Source organism: Bidens hawaiensis, unplaced genomic scaffold, assembly GCF_021521415.1.
Source record: "Bidens hawaiensis isolate Kalapana, Puna unplaced genomic scaffold, B.hawaiensis_p1.1 tig00000820_1, whole genome shotgun sequence".
Lineage (NCBI taxonomy): Eukaryota > Viridiplantae > Streptophyta > Magnoliopsida > Asterales > Asteraceae > Bidens > Bidens hawaiensis.
The window spans coordinates 1480692-1501916 of NW_027491048.1; the positions used below are offsets into that span (position 1 = coordinate 1480692).

The 21225-nt window shown below is 38.0% G+C and overlaps 1 protein-coding gene and 1 pseudogene across 2 annotated transcripts; both read right to left on the reverse strand.

Moving 5' to 3' along the window:
- Positions 1-6076: 6076 nt before the first annotated feature.
- On the reverse strand, positions 6077-7631 carry LOC143541110 (uncharacterized; annotated as a pseudogene).
- Positions 7632-8512: 881 nt separating this feature from the next.
- Positions 8513-14150, reverse strand: LOC143542115 (serine/threonine-protein phosphatase 5-like). 2 transcript variants are annotated; one of them, XM_077034781.1, is made up of 13 exons: positions 13926-14150; positions 13694-13863; positions 12730-12801; positions 11049-11199; positions 10540-10749; positions 10225-10333; positions 10023-10140; positions 9798-9945; positions 9465-9713; positions 9252-9377; positions 9058-9158; positions 8895-8969; positions 8513-8818 (listed from the first exon to the last, which is right to left on the reverse strand). In XM_077034781.1, exons 1-13 carry the CDS (start codon positions 14008-14010, stop codon positions 8759-8761), a joined length of 1674 nt encoding a protein of 557 aa, XP_076890896.1. In that variant the 5' UTR covers positions 14011-14150; the 3' UTR covers positions 8513-8758. The 2 variants fall into 2 exon arrangements, with proteins under 2 accessions (XP_076890896.1, XP_076890905.1); XM_077034790.1 differs by lacking the exon at positions 10540-10749.
- Positions 14151-21225: the final 7075 nt, after the last annotated feature.

Genomic DNA, 21225 nt, shown 5'->3' on the forward strand with positions numbered 1-21225 from the left:
TTTCACGACAGAGCAGCTCGACGCGCGGCTGCATCCGGGCCAGGAGAATCCGAAGCTCGTTGGTTAGCCTACCCTCCTGGTAGCTAGCCAGCTTCCCCCAACGCACCACTGGGATCTGCGTGACGAGCCCACTCCACGCACTCCACAGGCGTGCGAAGGGTTGTTCCTCGGCGGATGTTCCATCGTGGAACATACACTTCATTGGAATCCGACACTGCAAAAAACAAAAAGCAGTTAGGAAAAGATGATATAAAAAAAAAGGCCAAAAGAACCCTACGCACCTGTAGGGTCGACAACAGGCCGATAGCCGCCAAACCCATCACCTGAACCCAAGGGAAATCCATCCAAGAGGTCAGGCAGATGGGAAGGAGGCAGAGGTTGGCGAGAAGCCCCAAGCATACCTGAAGGATCGGCCGTAGCTGCCGACGTCGGAGGAGGCATGGAGGCCGCCGCGGTAGAAACCAACAGAGGTGAACTCACCGGAGGTGAACTCACAACCGTGGTCGCCGATGCGGAAGTACCCGCAGAAATAGTCACCGCCGGCTCAGTAAAAGATTCAGTAAATATGGCACTGACAGCCGGCGGAGATGTCATCACAGTTGGAACAGTTGGCTCAACTGGGTGAGCAACTGAACCAACAACTGAAGCAGGCGCAGCCGCTTGGGTCATCGCCTCAGGTAGGTTGACCAAGCCTACCGTCATGGGTCCGGAGGTGCTCCTCCCCGCTCCACCCTGGAATGCGGTAGCATCCACGCCTGCACAAAGAAGATATAAGTATAATGGCGGAAAGATATGAAGTTAAAAAGTAAAGTTTATACTTACGGGTTTTCTTGAGCCTAAAAGTGCGAACAGGCGGGGACGAACCCGATGGAGCCGGCATCTTCACGCCGCTCACCGTCGTTGTCCTGGGCTGCTCGGAGGTGACGGTCGTCTCAGCCTTTGGAGCAGTGGTCTTATCACCACCAGGGTTCCCCGCCACCTCCTCGCTTTCGGTCTCCGAATCAGACCGATGCACCGGATCGGCAGTGGAGGCAACCTTCGCCTTCCTCTTCCCGCCGGCAGCCTTCTTCTTCCGCACCAACGGAGGACCATCTGCGGATTCCTCATCAGAAGATGACAAGATTAGAGGAATTCCAGCAGAGGTTTCAGCATTGAGAGGTCGAGGGTTGAATAACGCCTTACCTGGCCGCGTGGCGCTCAGAATAGGGTGGCCTGGCGGGTAGACCTCCACAAACCGATCCCTCGTTTGCTCCAAGATGGGCAACTCGTTCTCATCGAGAGCACGAGTACCCATCCGAGCGGGACCATCACTCTCCCGCGGCTGCAGGAGAGACTGCAAGTCGTTCCCCTCTGAAATAAAAGAAACAGTTAGAAGACAAACCTATATAAACAAATAAGACAAAGCATACCGTAAGGGACAGAGTTCAAACCGTATTCGAGGACGATGGGAACCTGTGACGCCTCCTTCCACACCCGGCTCATCCCAAGCATCACCATCCCAGACTCCGCAAAGCGGTACACCGGAGTCTGGATCCGGGAGATCTTGGCGAACCATTCCGCCTCCTGGTAGTTTGGGGCGTGAAGGGCGGGGAGTGCTATCCCATTCTTAAACGTCATCGCTATCGGGACGACGCGAGCGGAGATATAAAAAAACTCCCTCTTCCACGACCGAAGACTGCGCTCGGTTGCGCAGATCTTCAGCCCCTTGATCCGGTTGACCAAGGTGTACCACCCCTGGATGCACCGCCAAGAATAGAAGGTCATCAACCGGTCAACATGGGGCTCCACGCCCAGAATGAGGCACACCCACTCAAAGTGGCGGATCTTGGCGATCGCCATCGGGTGTACCTCCGTCAAATGCACCCCGTGCCTCTCCAAGACACGGTATACAAACTTCGTTAATGGGAACCTGAGTTTCCCATAAACGAAGAATGCAACGTACACCCCTATCTTGCCCTTGGGGGCATCGTACACCGTCTGGTGTGGCTCCGGAAACTCAGGCTCGAACGGCTCGAGCATGAACTTCCGGACGATGTACTGAAAAAGCTCAGTGGGAAGAGCACACTGGCATTCGCCAGCAGTGCTCTTATCGTCTTTATCAGACGTAGACGTCGGGATCTCGACGTGCACGTCAGATTCCTCAGCAGCAGCTTCGAAATCGTGAGTAGAAGACATGGTTTGGAGGTAAAGGAATGATTTCAGGAGAATGCTTGGCAGAAAGTATTTGCCGGAAATAGTTTACAAGAAGAGGAGTGAAAGTGTGAATTACAAAGGACCCTCTCCCCATTTATATACTCATCGCAATTAATGCGATGAATTTAATGCGGAAGAGAGAGAAATCACAGGTGCAATGAAACTATGACACGTGGCAAAGTGCAAGCTGACAACAGCTGTTGAAAGGACGCGTGCCATTAATTCCGCGGCCACGCGCCCGAAAAATCGCGCCCACGCGCCTGAAAAAGCGTCTGGAATGACCATGTACTGTCACGTCGCCATAACTTCCTGCACGTCCTGACACAGTCAGAAGAAACCGTCGGACGACGTTTCAACAGTTTGAACTGTTCTTATCCTTTCACCAACTCTTCGAATTTCAAATTTCAAAAAGATTCAAAAGTAAGCGGGAATATACCCCTTACCTTGGCAACCAAGTAACTATAAGACAGGTGCGAGTACAGTGTTAAGGCAAAACCCTTCACATACTTAGCACCTGCAGGGAATTGAAGCCAATAATACCTCGGCAACCAAGTAACCATAAGACGGGTGCGGGTACAGTGTCAAGGCAAAACCCTTCACATACTAAGCACCCGCAGGGAATTGACGCCAGGAATACCTTGGAAGTAAAGTAACCGTAAGACGAGTGCGGGTACAGTGTCAAGGCAAAACCCTTCACATACCTAGCGCTCCGCAGGGAATTGAAACCAAGAAGGATCTTCTGGGCAATGCTTGCGGAAACGGGATTAACATCCCCGCATAGCGGGAACGTCGAGAACTACATTGTTTGAAGCTCCAAGATGGAATTGGTGGTTTTAACATAATTGATCACTATGTTCAAAACTACCAAAACCTCATGGAGAATCTACACAAGTGGGACTCAACGCTCCTGACTTGCGAGGAGGTTACAGACCTACCTGCATCATACCCAAAGATCAAGCAGGAAAGTCGGGAATTTCTGCAAGTGACTTTAGGACTTCCGCGGGAAGAATCCCCATGGAAAACCTTAAAACTAAACCCTTTTCAAAACCCTTTGCTTAAGTCCAAAAGTTCACCTCACTTATTAAACATTCATGAGAAGAACATTGGACTGGGGGGACTTGAAGAGGTAGGTCCCAGCAGAGCCCAGTTGGACCCGCAGGACTCACCTTAAAGAGAGACGTCTGCGCGGAAACCAACTGGATCCGCAGAACCCACCATGCTCAGAGACGTGACGTCCTTACGCGCAGTACGCAAGCTGTTCCCGCAGGAAATGCCTCCCAATAGTGAAGTACTCCGCCTGTTCCCGCAGCTGCGGATACAAGCCATCAGGGAAGGCCACCCGCGCAGCAAGGCTGCACGCACAAGGCACTTAGCTCAAAAGAATTCAGTAATGTCACCTGAAGAAGGAATGAGCAAAGCCGGGAACAATCCCGCACAAAGGCGGGAGGGGGAATACTCCCGCCCAAATGAGCCAGTCCGTACGATACTGGAGGATCTTTTGTACTGTACCTGACGAGGTATGGGCAAAAGATCTGACCAGAGATACGACAGCTCATTGACAACAGTATGGCGAGCAGCATGCTCTTGTACTGTATGTCACTATTAGTCGCTGCCTACTCACCAACTCCTGTCATACCACGTGCATAGCCTGCAGTTGGTGGAAAAGGAATAGTACACAGCAGGCCTGGTCACTGTCAGCCGCTGCCTACCCACCAACTACCAGCATGGCACGTGCGTAGGCCACAGTTGGTAGAACATGAATACTATTCGGCCGGCTATACCTTCTTGGAAACCTACCTTCGGCTATAAATACCCCAAATGGTATGATTATCTCATCTTATCTTGTATCTTATATCTTATACCTGATATCTGCTCTAGCAATCTCTTAATATACACTTATATTCAAGAGCAATCTAGTCTGATTCTCACGCCGGATGGTGGTCACAAGGAGGTACCCCCCCTTCTCAGTGACGAGCTCACGGTGTCTGTTTTGCAGGTTATCAGAAGAACCATCTTTGCCGGATCTAACCCCTCGTGGGAAACATCTATTTAACCCCCAGATTATCCGTAATCTGCCCGGGGTCGATTAGTGTTTCTTCAATCCTCTTGATATTTGTATTTTTGTTTCTTTTCAGTTTTCAAGTTAATGGTGCAAGGATAAACTGATGTTAATTTTAGTTTTTTTCTTTTTCTGAGCAAAATATTTAGAAAACGAGGAGGTACGTTTTCTTTTCTTTTTTTAATTAAATTATGAAGTATTATAATATAATAAACATAAATAGTAGAGAGTGTACGCATATAACAAGCATCGTGACGTCCAATCCAATAATGCAGATGTTACGTACAAATACCAGTGTTAAATAATGGATTCATTTTTTGAACAAAACTATATTTTGTCGCATCATATCATTTATGGCTTTACCCTCTCCTATTTCTCATCAATAAAGTTGGTTTCTCTTTGAAAAATGACTTTCAAACACAAAATTATTGCTATTTATTAATAAATGACTTTTAAAAAAATTGTTTTTTATGACTTATACACGCATAAAAGCGTGAGACTACTAATACATATGTGTGACCTAGTACTATAATGTTGACTAAGGTTAACATTAAGACATTATAATTAACTCTCTTGGTTATGGTCTTGAGTAAATTAGACAAGGTTTTATGCATACATACACCTACCGAAACTTTGCAATGGCTTTCTTATGTGACTTGCTGTGAACTCACTAGCTTTATAGCTAACGTGTGTTTTGAGTATGTATTTAAGGACTCACTGACGGGAGACCATTGGTTAACATTTAAGCACGAGCTTGGATGCTTGGGTGAACACTAGATCTCAATGCTTAAAATCGGACATACTTTTGGATTTAGAGTTGTGACATCGACTACCAATGAATCCTAAATATTTAAATTTGAACTGATATAATTTATGTTTATGTTTTTTCAGTTTGAACTGATTTATTTTATTTTACATGATATAATATAAAGTAATATTTATAGTTACAATTAATTAATATAAGTTTTTAATGAGTTGAATTAATTAAATAATTTTCAAATGTAGAAAAATACATACCACAACTTTAGGAAGTTCTTATAAAAATAGAGAAAAACTAATGTGACGTTGATTTGAATATAAGAGAATTCAGCGAAGTTTAAGGACAGAAAGATATGTACCCTCCACTAAAATAAGAAACAATTTCAAAGAAGTTACATTGTAAGTTGTTGTGATATGAAGAAAAAAAAAAAAAGAAAAGTAATAGATAAGTATAATTTAATTAAATTTAAATTTAAGTGAATGAGATGTGAGTTTTTGAAATGTGAATAAAAATGTTGAGATAATCATGCTTTTGAGCTAAATTGTAGGGATGCGGATAAAGAACTTAATGTGAATGCTCTAAGATGTATAAACCCGTTTACAATGATGGCAAGGAATGGGTTTGAGAAGGTTATTGGGAATCTTAGTCTCGAGCCAACACTAATCCATATTGTCATGTGTATTCATTATTTTATTAAAAATTACAAATATATTTCTTAATATTATTCTTTAAATATAAATACTATAGTTAGTGAATAAGTTAATAATTAGTTTACTACCTAAAGACAAACGAAAACAAAAGAAAAATATATTTACATTATGATTCAGGTAAATGATCAATACGCTTGTTGTGTTTAATATGTTACGGTATCACCTAACATCATACTCGTCTCTTATTTACAGACTAATATCGTGTTCAGAAAAATGGGTATATTGTTGATGTTCTTTTTTTTACAACATTTTATTAAACTACATATAAGGTTAAACACAATGTATATAGAAAACATAAACACAACACAAAAAGTGTAAATAAATGATGGAATGATTGACTAATACAAAGAAAGATCAATGTTTGAATTCAAACACACCTAAAACAAGAAACACAATGAATAAAGCTGTCCATGTCCTCCTACTGATAACCTCAACCACTCGAGCTTCAGATGTCTTCAATGGTTTCATGCTAGTACCACCCACACGTGCATTGCTTCCATTACACACAACAACACCAAGCCTTACACTATCATATGCTTGCATTGGATCCAAACATAACTCAATCATTCCCACTTAAATCCAAGTTCTTCCCTAACCTCTTTAAAAAACTTGTATCAAATGGTATCTCTCCACTTAACAAGTTCTTGCTCAAATTCAAATGATAAATATGCGAAAGATTCGATATACCGATAGGGATCTGTCCGGTTAACCGGTTGTTTTGTAAAGACAATGTTGTTAAGTTTGAAAGTAGAGAAAAACTGGCGGGAATTTCGCCAGAGTAGTTCGAGTTTGCTAGCCGAAGCTCTTGGAGCTTCGGGAGCTGACCGAACTCTGTAGGGAGTTCTGTACACATTGGATTGTTTTCCAATATTAAATATTCCAATTCCTTTAAATTCGACAGTTCAGTTGGTGGTTTCCCATGAAACTTATTATTACTTAGTGCAATGAACACTAATGAGCTTAATTTACCTATCTCGGGTGGGACGGTTCCGGTGAGCATATTCGTGCTCAAGTCCAGCTTTTGAAGCATGGACAGTTGTCCAACTGTGTGTGGGACTTGACCTGAGAGCGAGTTGTAACTCAGGTCAAGTCCCACTAGGTTCTTTAGCTTCAAAAGCTGGACAGGAATGGAACTCGTGAGATTATTATAGCTGAGGTCAAGATGAACAAGTGACCTCAGCTCTGAGATCTTTGGTGGGATCCCGCAAGAGATCTTGGTTTGTGATATAGTTAATATTGAAGTGAGGTTAAATGAGAGAATATTTGAGGAGGGATGGGGCCCACAAGACTAGGGTTTGCTTTAAGACTTAGTTGTTGTGATGATGATGTAAGAATGGTTTTTGAAGTTGAAATAGTGGTTTTGGTTTTGGTGAAGCATTGAAAGAAGAATATGGATTTGAGGTAAGGAAGTTGGAATATTTGTGGAGGGAATGTAGCACTGTTCTTGCAATTCGGGTTCGGCGGGGTGCCGAAATCGAGCCGTGTGACATGAAGGTACGAGTCGGCAACGGATGGTTTTGCATTCGATGCCGACCCATGAAGCGGAAGGTGTGCATGGGTTTGGATAGTTGGTTTTCCATTGTTGGTCGGACGAGAGGGTGTCCATGATGTCGTAAAGGGTTTGTCGCTCGGGCGGGTTCATGGCGGTGGCGGGTGGTGGTTGTGGGTGGTGGGTGGTGCATGATAGTAGTGGTAAGAACAAGAGGAGAATAATAATATGCATTATGGGGTAGAGAGAGTGTAGTTTTTGGAGTGTGTTTTTAACTTTTTATGGTGTTTTTGTAGGTAAAGTGAGAATCCAATCACTAGAAGTTGAGTTTGCTGCTTGTGTGGAATATCCCATCAAATGAAAGGTGTTTTAGATCCGTGAATGGTTGTATACATAGATTGGGTGTTTTTGTATTAGATAATAACATAATGTTTATAATAATATGTTAGAATGTTAAATACTTTATCTAAAAAGTAAAATATGTAAAAATGGCAAATTATATCAAACCAACCGATTCTCACAACTCACAAGTGTTCATAAACCATCTTTATTGTGTTACAGCTTCTAATACATTAGTGATTTAAAAAAAAAAACAAATTGGATTTTAATAATCACAACCTTTTACAGTTAGCCGATAATAATCTTATATCATAAAATAGCTACCACCGGTCTCATCTTTCACACTAACTGTGTTCATTGGACCCTCATTATAAAATTACTTAATGTTAAGTTTCTTTAAAATTTCAAACCGATGAAATTTTAGGGTTTTTGATCGGAATTAGGATACGATTCAAATTATGTGAAACTTACCTTAAAACGGTGCTTCAAATGACAAAACGGTGCTTTAATTCGGGTGTTTAAACTTCCAATTAACAAAAATCAAGTTGTTTAGACTTTAGAGCACCGGTTCGAGGTAAGTTTTACATCAATCGACTAGTATCCTCATTCTGATCAAAAGCTCTAAAACATCAGTTTAAATTTTTAAAAAAAACTTAATGCCGTTAAATTTTTTTTAACAGGGGTCCAATGAAAACAATTAGTGGGACCGGCAACAACTTACCGAAGTTGGATTATTATCGACAACTGCAAAAAGATAAGATTATTAAAATCTAATTTGCTTAAAAAAATTAAAAAATAAGGTTAAATTGTCAAAACCAAACCGTTAAAACTATCCAGCTGGTATAAGGGGCCAGTCCGACCGACCAACACAATCTCAAATGGTTTAGTTTAACATTCCTTAATCAAACCGACCGAACAGGACAACGAACACCAATACTTTATTGTTCTAGACAAATCAACAATAAAGGATACAAGCAAATTTTCTATAAAAATGGTAAGTACATAGTTAAAAAACTAAACAGGCAATACATTATACAGGATAGCCAAAATCAGGCCACCCGGTTTTGTCTCGCTGTTACATAAACTATCGAAAACAGATAAACTTTAACAAGAATGTAACGTTACAGACAAGTATCAGGAGTTTCACGCAGTATGTGCAGTTGTGTAGATTAGAGAAACCAACCCGACTTCACCATTTTCTGCAAACACTAATTGAACATGCGCATGAAATTGCTTGCGTACGCCATTGGCTTCACGTCAGGATGCGGCTGAACGTTTCACAAAAACACGACATTTAGTAATACATAAAAAATATTGACCCGTGTTTATAAAAAAAATACTAACCACTGCTGAAAATGTGACGATCTTGGGCTCCATGGTTGGAGCTTCAAATCGGATGAAAGCACCTTTGTTTCCCATCTGCAACAACCGTAAATATATTATAAAAAACGAAAATTATAATGTATGAAAATTAATTATAATAAAGTGATAAATCATGTAATATTACCTGGTCACAGTAGTTTGGAGCAGAGAAAACAGTGATGAGTTTACCATCATGGTCGATTTCATAGCCTTCGTCTTTGACCTCATGAGATCGCACGACTAAATCTGAAAAACAAACGAAATAAATCATTAAGAATGTCGTCTTTCGATCGCAACACGTAATTTTTTGAGAATTTAAAGTTAAGTATATAAGATTACCTAAATTGTTATCCTTTAAAAACCGTTTTGTTACATCTCCACCGAACGAGAGACCTACACCACGCTTGCTCGGTCCTCTACCAGGATTAGGTTGTGGATCACTCCATAGTATCTCACACATCAACCCTATAACAAAACATAAATAATGATATAATATTAGTACAAATAAATACATTTTTTTAGTAAAATGCATAATTACAACTTACAACATACCTTCTTCAGGGGGCTCACAAAACCGATCAATCGCTCTGATGTCAGAGAGCTTGACACCATCGGTGCTAAAAAGTCCACCGTGTACAACAAATATCTTCTCGTTTATAACATGGGCTAGAGGTAAATAGCAGAAAACTTCCGCAAATAGCTCCACAAATTTATCGCTTAACTTAGATCTGACTTCACCCTCAAATCCATAAATCTTGTTCATACTTTTGCTCTCGTGGTTTCCACGAGAAAGATGTATAGCTGAAAAAGTCAAAGAAGTCAACACAACTGCTTGTAAGGGCAAAAATGTAATAACAAGTGACACGACAGATGAGAGTCGTTTACCTGATGGAGACATGCACTTGAATGCAAACAACGTGAGAATAACCTCGACGGAAAATGATCCTCGGTCAACAAAGTCACCGTTGAACAAATAGGGATTTTCTTCAGAGGGGAGACCGTTGAGCTCAAAGATATTTAAAAGATCAAAAAGCTGCATCCATAAAATGTCGATTAATAACAAAATATTAACAATTAAGAAATGATATAAGTTTGCGCTTTAAAATTTACTTGACCGTGCACGTCACCACAAACGGTGAAGTGCTTTCCGTCTGGAACGTTTATGTCAACAAGAGATGGCAATGCCATTAAGATTTCTCTTGTTTGTAGAACAATCTGGAAGGCGTACCTACAACACAAAACAATATTTAAAATTTAATAAGAATGTAAATATGTGACATTAAAAAAAAAGAAACTCCCGATCTACACATACCGTTTATGTAACAATTTCTGATTCTTGAAGTCATCCATCATTTTCTTCACGAAGTCTAAAGTTACAACGTCCCCTTCTATTCTTGCACCAGCATATTGTGGCTCGACGTCTAGATTCACAGAAAAATATATAAAAATCAAAACGCCACGTCATAAAAAACATTTTAAGCACATCATTTGAAGAATGCAAGCACAGCAAAAGCACCAAAATGCACAAAACAGTTAAGCATATCTACACATAAGTTTTTACGGTCTCAAGAAGTTCTATTTCATTATTTAACTGTATGTTTTCTTATGATATTTACTAAGGTCAAACCTATGTTCAACACTTGACTCTTGGTTAAGAAACCATCACTGTAGCCAGCCCACCAACCGGTCTTGTTAACCACCAAGAATATTAACACTGCTGCAGATGCCACCACGGTGGCTACAATGGGACGAACCACCAGCAACAATATAGCCATTAATGCTACTGCCACTGCAGCAGTAACCTGATAGGAATGATATGATGAGCCGGTGCCCGCCCCTAAAATGATAAAATAGGAGAGGACGATTAAAATGCATAGGCATTAATGTTTGACACATAGACTGTATCTTGTAGTTTTTCCTAGAATTTTACTTTGAATTAAATGTGATAACTTTATGTTAAACTCCTATACAGATAAGACGATAAAATAACAACTAAAAAACAAGAAATACTACTAATACTAGCAGTCTAGCATAGATATTAGATATAGATATATAAACAGTTAAACTGCAGAAAATAGAACAAAGTGTAAACCACTAAAACTGCCAATATAATAATATAAATATAAATATTTATACCTATGGTTCGAAAGTCAATTGACTCGGCTACTGAATGTTGTTCAGAAGTAGGTACAGAAATGGCTTCTTCAAACTTGAGCTTCATAACAGCTTTTTCACATTCCTTTAGTTTCTTTGAAGCATCTGGATCATTTGGAGATATTCTTTTCACCTGGTTTTATATATAAGAGTACAACAAAAAAGCATACATTAGTTATCAACTAATAATAATATATGCATATATTACATGGTTAATTTTGTAACACATAAACACCGTCAAGATTTAACAGAAAAAAGTAACAGAGATCTAAATCAACCCCAACGGTCCAACCCAATCTAAGAAGTTAAATACTAATAACGACCCGAACAGTTATCATGATAGCTGAATATTTTTCAACCTAATTGTCTTCTGTTGTTCTTTCAATATAATGATTAAGACAATCTATAAGTTATACCATATTTATAAACAATGCCATATAATGATTCAAAACGACGAGATTATATAAATTATGTCAGTATCTTACATGTTTACTTGTTGAAGTTTTTAGGTATGAACATCTTATTATTCGATCATGATTCGAAAAATATTGAAGCGTTGTGTGGGGTAGAGACCATTGAGAATTCATTCACGGTACAAGTTTATGAACAGATTATATTGCAAAGGCGATCTTGAGTTTATTGATGAAATGAATAATATATTATGGTTACAAAAAGGGTGTCATTAAATAATAGACTCTAATATAAACAACCTAAATCTTATTAAGATATTATCTCCTACATCTAATAAAAATTTTCTGCTCAAAATACGAATTTGTAAGCTCGGTGCCCAAGCAACGAATTTAATTTTTAATACCTTGCTACCCAAGTTTCTAAATTTCAAAAATTATGCCTTTGACAAAAACTCTTTACATCTCCTAATATACACAAAACAAAACCTAATTTATCTCATGAAACAAAAGCATATAAAAGCTTAAAGTCGCAAAAAATGTAAATTGATCAAATGACTTCACCAACTGTGGTTAAATTTAAACGTTATCTATAACTAAATCTATATGTATCTATTCTAAATTTTAAATCTAAACTAAAAATATCAAATAAAGGGATTTCTCGTGCCATGTATCGCCTCCGTATCCCTTCTCAACATTATTTCCCGCCTCTTCCCTTATTAAATACACCTCTCTTTTTTAAATAATCATATACATTTTTAAAATACATTAATTACACAGATAAAATACATTTCTTTTAAACTATCCCTTATTTTAAGAAACTTTAAAATTTATTTATGTTGTTTTAATTAAACAGTAAATGAAAATCAAATCACATTAATAGTAATTCAGGTATTTTTAAAACCTAATTATATATTAATATTTACATATTTTTGAACTTTGATTTTAAAAATCATTTTTATATCAACACATTTTTTCAAAATATAAGGCGACATAAAGACTAAAAATGTATTGATGTTTTGCACCCCGTGCAGTACATGATTTCTAACTTCTAAGCTAATCATCCAATAAGCAATTACAAAAATTACATCTCCTAAAATACACAAAACAAAACCTAATCATCTCATCTAACAAAAGCCGAAATATGTAAATAAATCGAAAAGACATGGTTTCACCAACACAAGTAACACTAGACTCTAGTGTGATTCAAACATTATTGCATAATAATATATTCATGAATGTAAAGTAGCACAAACCTGTTGAAAATCCTTGAGTGCTTCTTTAAACTTCCCCATTGAAAGATATGCAGCACCACGCCTATAATAACCCTAAAACACACCAAAACATCACAAAGTGATTAAAATTTTCCACCTCACAACTAGGAGTGCAACCAAGCCGCTCGCGAGCTACTCGAGCTCAAAAGGCTCGAAACAAGCCTCTTTTTTTGAGCTCAAGCCTCAAATAAAGCTTGCTTAGTTATCGTACCCGAGCTCGAGCTATTGAGCCTTGTATAGGAAGCCCGTTTAGGCTGCTCGAGTTTTAGTTTTACATTACCCAGTCAAACTTGAGCCGAGCCCGAGCCCAAACCCGAGCTTAAATTAACAAGCTTGGGTTTTAGAAACAGAGCTGGAAACGAGCCGAGCTCGAACCCTCACAGCCTGTCGGCTCGTTTACACCCCTAGAAACGTAGGATCTATCTCAACCTGATTTCTTTGGCTCGTTTAAAGTATTTATCAAAATATATAAAAAGTAATACTTAGGATACTATTAATGCTTTTATCAAAATATATAATTCAAAATGTATATAAATTAACTATTAACTAATGAATAATAAACGAGCCGAGCCTGAACCACAAGCTCGGGTTTTAAAAGCAGAGCTAGAAACGAGCCGAGCTCAAACCCTCAAACCCGTCGGCTCGTTTACACCCCTAGAATACTTAGGATCTATCTCGACCCGAGCTCTTTGGCTGGTTTAAAGTTTTTATCAAAACATATAAAACTAATTAAAAAATGTATATAAATTAACTAATGAATAGTAAACGAGCCAATCCCGAGCTTTAAAAAACAACTAAGAAGCCAAGCTCGAGCCCTCATAAGTCAAATCAAACCAAACTGGAGCCTAGTCGAGCTCGGACTCGGTTCGTTTACACCCCTCTACTCACAACACACAGTCTTTCTAACTAAAATCAAATTCAAACAAACACACACACACACACACACCTTTGAATATTTAGGATCAATCTCAATAGCCTTAGACGCATCTTGAATCGCACTACCGTACTCTTCCAATTTCGCATGTGCAAAAGCTCGATTCGCCCAGTACACAGCATTCCCACCGTTCAATTCTATCGCTTTCGTATACAAATCAATCGCTTGCGAGAATTTATTAGCTGTAAAAAAGTCAAAATTGGACCAATTGAAGCAAAACATGAAGTGGGTTTTTGTTGATTACCTTTGAAAGCTTCATTTGCTTGTTGTTTGATTTGTTCAGCCAATGAAAGGTTTGAATTTGCTGTGGCGGCAGACATAGTGGGCATAATAATATGTTTGGATGATTATAAGACAGAAGAAGATTGCATGCCAGGTGTTACCGTCAACGGCGTCTGTTGGATGATGGTTTACTTGTCGTTGCCCTAGATGGTTCCGGCGCCTCTATAATAATAATAATATTATTATTATTATTATTATTATTATTATTATTATTATTATTATCACTGGTTGGTTTGTGAAGATGTTGCAGTTTACTTCCTTATGGTTTTGTGTTTGGTTGTGTTTTGTTGCACTAGGTTGAAAAATATCAATTTTAATCCTTGTTGATGTAAGGTGTTGTCTGTTTTTTTATAGGTAAAATGTTTACGGTTTGCGGACTACATCTGCGAACATTTGTAGAAGAAGATGTGGATCAAACCTTTGTAATATGTAATAGGAAGATTGTTTGTTTTTTAACGTCTATAGACTGCTAAAATACTTTGTGATGGTGTACGAACTATGGTAGTGGATGGTGGTGGTGAATGGTGATAGTGATTGTGGACGGTAGTAGACGGCGGTGGAGAATGGTGGGTGGTGGTGGTGGTCGACGATAGTGGTAGTGGTTGATGGTGGTGGGCGGTGGTGGTGATAAGGGGCGGATCTACATACAACATTGTGGGTTCACGGGAACCCACTGAGTTTCGGATTTTAAGTAAACGTTTATATAAAATATGAGAGTGAACCCACGTATATTTTGTGATTGAATCCATTAACAAACTGAATATGTGGTTTGGTGGTAAACATCTTGTATTCCTAATTTGAGAACCCGGGTTCGAATCTTTGTTTTAGTGTCTTTAGTTTTTTTAAATTGTATCATGTCCCTGTGCCTGTGGAGTCTCCGGTTCAAACTAAAGCTGCAAGACTTTTTAGTAATTTTCATGTCATTTATTGTTTAAAGTTTATTTTCATGTTTTTTACATTATAAAAGTCGGACAAGTCAGAGAAAAAAGTTTTAATGTTTATTTGAGGTCTTTTAGATTGATGGTTTATTTAAGGGGGTTTCATTTGAAACCTGAAACTATTTTTTTTTAGTAGTTGAAATTAATCTAGAAGTTGTTCCAAAATTATTCACAATGAGTAAAACAATGGAACAAGAACATGATATAAATTAAAGATTTGTTAAATTTACTCATCAAAGACAATGAGCAAGGGCTCACAACTTTTATATCGCTTTAGGCCCCTAAACCGGTTAAGTCGGCCCTGCATACAACAGCCTGCAGCCACATCATTCAACCCCAACACAACCACCTGCAGGCTGCAGCCACACATCGTTCAACTTAATCGCTAATGACGATGTGTTTTTTCGTTATTGTATCTTATTTTAGTTATATGATAAATCTTAATCGACCCGAACCGTCGAACCGACCCGAATAGTGAACCCACTGAAAAAAATTCCTGAATCCGCCACTGGTGGTGATGAACAGTGGTGGCGGCGGGTGGTGGATGGTGGTGGTGGCGGACGATGGTGGTGGAAGACGGTGGTGGTGGGTGGTGGTGGTGCCGGACGGTGGGGTGGTGGTGGGTAATGGGTGTTGGTAAGATGCGAAGAAGTTTGAAAACGTTATATATTGGCTTATTTTTTAAGACCATAAAAGCACTTTTCAGATTTTTTTGAAAAAAAAAACAAAAAAAAAAACAAACTGTCTTCACAGACTTATGTCGCGCCCGTAGACATAAGCCCATTGGAGACCTTTATAGCAAAGACAAACAAAATTAGATTTACGGATGGTTATACTTAACAGAACGGGGTCGTACCTAATGAACTTGACGTTTAGAAACATCAGTTATAAATAGGTAGCTCGGATCAAGGTATCACTATCTTCTCCACCTTCATATCTTTGTTTTTACTTATACACTTACTTCTGATAACTTTGCCTTATGCTGGAGGTTGGTAATAAGAAGAACCACTTTCCTGTTGCAAGACTTACAATGATAAGTTAAAGGACTTCACTATTATCGCGTCGAGTAGAACTTCAACCAAATGGCTTATCTTTGTAGCTGGTTTGGTTTGGTGTTTCTTCATGTACGTAAAATTATTTAAAAATTGAGTACACTGTTATAATTGTCCTTAAGATTCGGTCACATTTGCCAGTTTAATCCAAAGAGTTTTTTTTCCCTTTTTGGCATCCAGAACCTTGAGTTTTGCAAATCTTGTTATGTATATCCATTTTGCTAACTCGATAAATTTTAAACATGGGCAAAAAAAATTTATATAGTTATTTAAAAAAATAATAAATATATTTGATCTCTCTTTCTCTAATATCGTCTACCATATCTCGTCACCACCTACCACCATGGTCAGTCAAGGTCGTCGTCCTTCACCCCACTGTTTTTGGCGGTCTGGTCAAAAACCCACAAGCAAGATCAAGATTGTAATGTTTAGATGCAACAGCCTGAGAAAACATTAAAGGCGTACAACAAAAACATAGGGTAGAACTTGGAAAATCGCCCCTAGATCTGTATCAAGTTTCGTCATCGATAATTGTTGAAAATTTTGTTATGAACACCAGGATAATTTGAAAGTCATTTAGACAAGACACTGTAAGATAGAACTGTTTCAGTGGTTTGTCTAGACTCACTAATTTGACAGGAATTTAGCATGTGAATTTTGTGAGTTTAGAAAATCGGGTCAAAACGCGTAAATGACCAAGTGTTCACAGAAATCTTCTTGCAAATTAGGGTTGGTAATTGCCTATGGTTGTTACCATTTTGAATTTCGCATTTTCATTAAAATTCGTCCATATTTTGACTTATAATAGTGATGTAACCAATTCAAAAATTCATTTTCCATGAATTTTGTAATATAACAACAACAATAGTCAAAGTAAAAAAATTTCTAAGCTAACCTAGCAGTTCGATCCCATATAGGGGTGTTGCCTCTTGGACCCCGCGAAAGGGGCTCTACCCCCTTGGACCTTGTTGGTTCGGGGCTTCGTCACATCCTGACTTGTTTAATGTGTATTATGATTACATCCACAAATTAATTCAATTACACTGAAATATTTAACAATAAGTTCTATGATTTTTCTTTGAATTTTCGATACATTTCCACCAATTTGCCATCTCTATCACATGCTTGCAATTTTCTTCCCATCCCATGTGATCGATCAATAACTTGAAAACAATTTGATGCTTCTCTAGTCATCAATCAATCACACTCTCACTTTCATTGTCACATCGTTATGTGCAACTAAATGATATATAAGAATTTGGCTAAAAAAATAAAAATAATACATTACTTTATTGGTAATGATATATGATATATATGTTTTCCTATCATCGGAGTTATCTCCATCATATATTTTGTTAGCTTTGTATCAATCGTCACCATTTTTGTTGGTTGTCTGCTGGCCATAGGTTGAGTAGTTAAAAGCCAAAAATACGTGGAACAACCTTTATATATGCACATACTCAAATCTTAGGGACTTATAGTGAATACTATCCATCAATAAAAACCATCAAAATCTAGCTCTTCCAATATAGAGTAAAGCCTAAGCATGTTTGGAGTGTGTGGTAGTGTAGGGAAGGTCGTCGGGATTGTGGCGGTTGCCGTGGTTGTGGTATATGCATGGAGGTTTTTCAATTGGGTTTGGTTGAAACCTAAGAAGATGGAGAAGTGTCTTAGAGATCAAGGACTCAAGGGAAGCTCCTACAAGATAAACCAAATGGCTCTTTGTAGCTGGTTTGGTTTGGTGTTTCTTCATGTACGTAAAATTATTTAAAAATTGAGTACACTGTTATAATTGTCCTTAAGATTTGGTCACATTTGCCAGTTTAATCCAAAGAGTTTTTTTTCCCTTTTTGGCATCCAGAACCTTGAGTTTTGCAAATCTTGTTATGTATATCCATTTTGCTAACTCGATAAATTTTAAACATGGGCAAAAAAATTTTATATAGTTATTTAAAAAAATAATAAATATATTTGATCTCTCTTTCTCTAATATCGTCTACCATATCTCGTCACCACCTACCACCATGGTCAGTCAAGGTCGTCGTCCTTCACCCCACTGTTTTTGGCGGTCTGGTCAAAAACCCACAAGCAAGATCAAGATTGTAATGTTTAGATGCAACAGCCTGAGAAAACATTAAAGGCGTACAACAAAAACATAGGGTAGAACTTGGAAAATCGCCCCTAGATCTGTATCAAGTTTCGTCATCGATAATTGTTGAAAATTTTGTTATGAACACCTGGATAATTTGAAAGTCATTTAGACAAGACACTGTAAGATAGAACTGTTTCAGTGGTTTGTCTAGACTCACTAATTTGACAGGAATTTAGCATGTGAATTTTGTGAGTTTAGAAAATCGGGTCAAAACGCGTAAATGACCAAGTGTTCATAGAAATCTTCTTGCAAATTAGGGTTGGTAATTGCCTATGGTTGTTACCATTTTGAATTTCACATTTTCATTAAAATTCGTCCATATTTTGACTTATAATAGTGATGTAACCAATTCAAAAATTCATTTTCCATGAATTTTGTAATATAACAACAACAATAGTCAAAGTAAAAAAATTTCTAAGCTAACCTAGCAGTTCGATCCCATATAGGGGTGTTGCCTCTTGGACCCCGCGAAAGGGGCTCTACCCCCTTGGACCTTGTTGGTTCGGGGCTTCGTCACATCCTGACTTGTTTAATGTGTATTATGATTACATCCACAAATTAATTCAATTACACTGAAATATTTAACAATAAGTTCTATGATTTTTCTTTGAATTTTCGATACATTTCCACCAATTTGCCATCTCTATCACATGCTTGCAATTTTCTTCCCATCCCATGTGATCGATCAATAACTTGAAAACAATTTGATGCTTCTCTAGTCATCAATCAATCACACTCTCACTTTCATTGTCACATCGTTATGTGCAACTAAATGATATATAAGAATTTGGCTAAAAAAATAAAAATAATACATTACTTTATTGGTAATGATATATGATATATATGTTTTCCTATCATCGGAGTTATCTCCATCATATATTTTGTTAGCTTTGTATCAATCGTCACCATTTTTGTTGGTTGTCTGCTGGCCATAGGTTGAGTAGTTAAAAGCCAAAAATACGTGGAACAACCTTTATATATGCACATACTCAAATCTTAGGGACTTATAGTGAATACTATCCATCAATAAAAACCATCAAAATCTAGCTCTTCCAATATAGAGTAAAGCCTAAGCATGTTTGGAGTGTGTGGTAGTGTAGGGAAGGTCGTCGGGATTGTGGCGGTTGCCGTGGTTGTGGTATATGCATGGAGGTTTTTCAATTGGGTTTGCTTGAAACCTAAGAAGATGGAGAAGTGTCTTAGAGATCAAGGACTCAAGGGAAGCTCCTACAAGATAAACCAAATGGCTTATCTTTGTAGCTGGTTTGGTTTGGTGTTTCTTCATGTACGTAAAATTATTTAAAAATTGAGTACACTGTTATAATTGTCCTTAAGATTCGGTCACATTTGCCAGTTTAATCCAAAGAGTTTTTTTTCCCTTTTTGGCATCCAGAACCTTGAGTTTTGCAAATCTTGTTATGTATATCCATTTTGCTAACTCGATAAATTTTAAACATGGGCAAAAAAATTTTATATAGTTATTTAAAAAAATAATAAATATATTTGATCTCTCTTTCTCTAATATCGTCTACCATATCTCGTCACCACCTACCACCATGGTCAGTCAAGGCCGTCGTCCTTCACCCCACTGTTTTTGGCGGTCTGGTCAAAAACCCACAAGCAAGATCAAGATTGTAATGTTTAGATGCAACAGCCTGAGAAAACATTAAAGGCGTACAACAAAAACATAGGGTAGAACTTGGAAAATCGCCCCTAGATCTGTATCAAGTTTCGTCATCGATAATTGTTGAAAATTTTGTTATGAACACCTGGATAATTTGAAAGTCATTTAGACAAGACACTGTAAGATAGAACTGTTTCAGTGGTTTGTCTAGACTCACTAATTTGACAGGAATTTAGCATGTGAATTTTGTGAGTTTAGAAAATCGGGTCAAAACGCGTAAATGACCAAGTGTTCATAGAAATCTTCTTGCAAATTAGGGTTGGTAATTGCCTATGGTTGTTACCATTTTGAATTTCGCATTTTCATTAAAATTCGTCCATATTTTGACTTATAATAGTGATGTAACCAATTCAAAAATTCATTTTCCATGAATTTTGTAATATAACAACAACAATAGTCAAAGTAAAAAAATTTCTAAGCTAACCTAGCAGTTCGATCCCATATAGGGGTGTTGCCTCTTGGACCCCGCGAAAGGGGCTCTACCCCCTTGGACCTTGTTGGTTCGGGGCTTCGTCACATCCTGACTTGTTTAATGTGTATTATGATTACATCCACAAATTAATTCAATTACACTGAAATATTTAACAATAAGTTCTATGATTTTTCTTTGAATTTTCGATACATTTCCACCAATTTGCCATCTCTATCACATGCTTGCAATTTTCTTCCCATCCCATGTGATCGATCAATAACTTGAAAACAATTTGATGCTTCTCTAGTCATCAATCAATCACACTCTCACTTTCATTGTCACATCGTTATGTGCAACTAAATGATATATAAGAATTTGGCTAAAAAAATAAAAATAATACATTACTTTATTGGTAATGATATATGATATATATGTTTTCCTATCATCGGAGTTATCTCCATCATATATTTTGTTAGCTTTGTATCAATCGTCACCATTTTTGTTGGTTGTCTGCTGGCCATAGGTTGAGTAGTTAAAAGCCAAAAATACGTGGAACAACCTTTATATATGCACATACTCAAATCTTAGGGACTTATAGTGAATACTATCCATCAATAAAAACCATCAAAATCTAGCTCTTCCAATATAGAGTAAAGCCTAAGCATGTTTGGAGTGTGTGGTAGTGTAGGGAAGGTCGTCGGGATTGTGGCGGTTGCCGTGGTTGTGGTATATGCATGGAGGTTTTTCAATTGGGTTTGGTTGAAACCTAAGAAGATGGAGAAGTGTCTTAGAGATCAAGGACTCAAGGGAAGCTCCTACAAGATAAACCAAATGGCTTATCTTTGTAGCTGGTTTGGTTTGGTGTTTCTTCATGTACGTAAAATTATTTAAAAATTGAGTACACTGTTATAATTGTCCTTAAGATTCGGTCACATTTGCCAGTTTAATCCAAAGAGTTTTTTTTCCCTTTTTGGCATCCAGAACCTTGAGTTTTGCAAATCTTGTTATGTATATCCATTTTGCT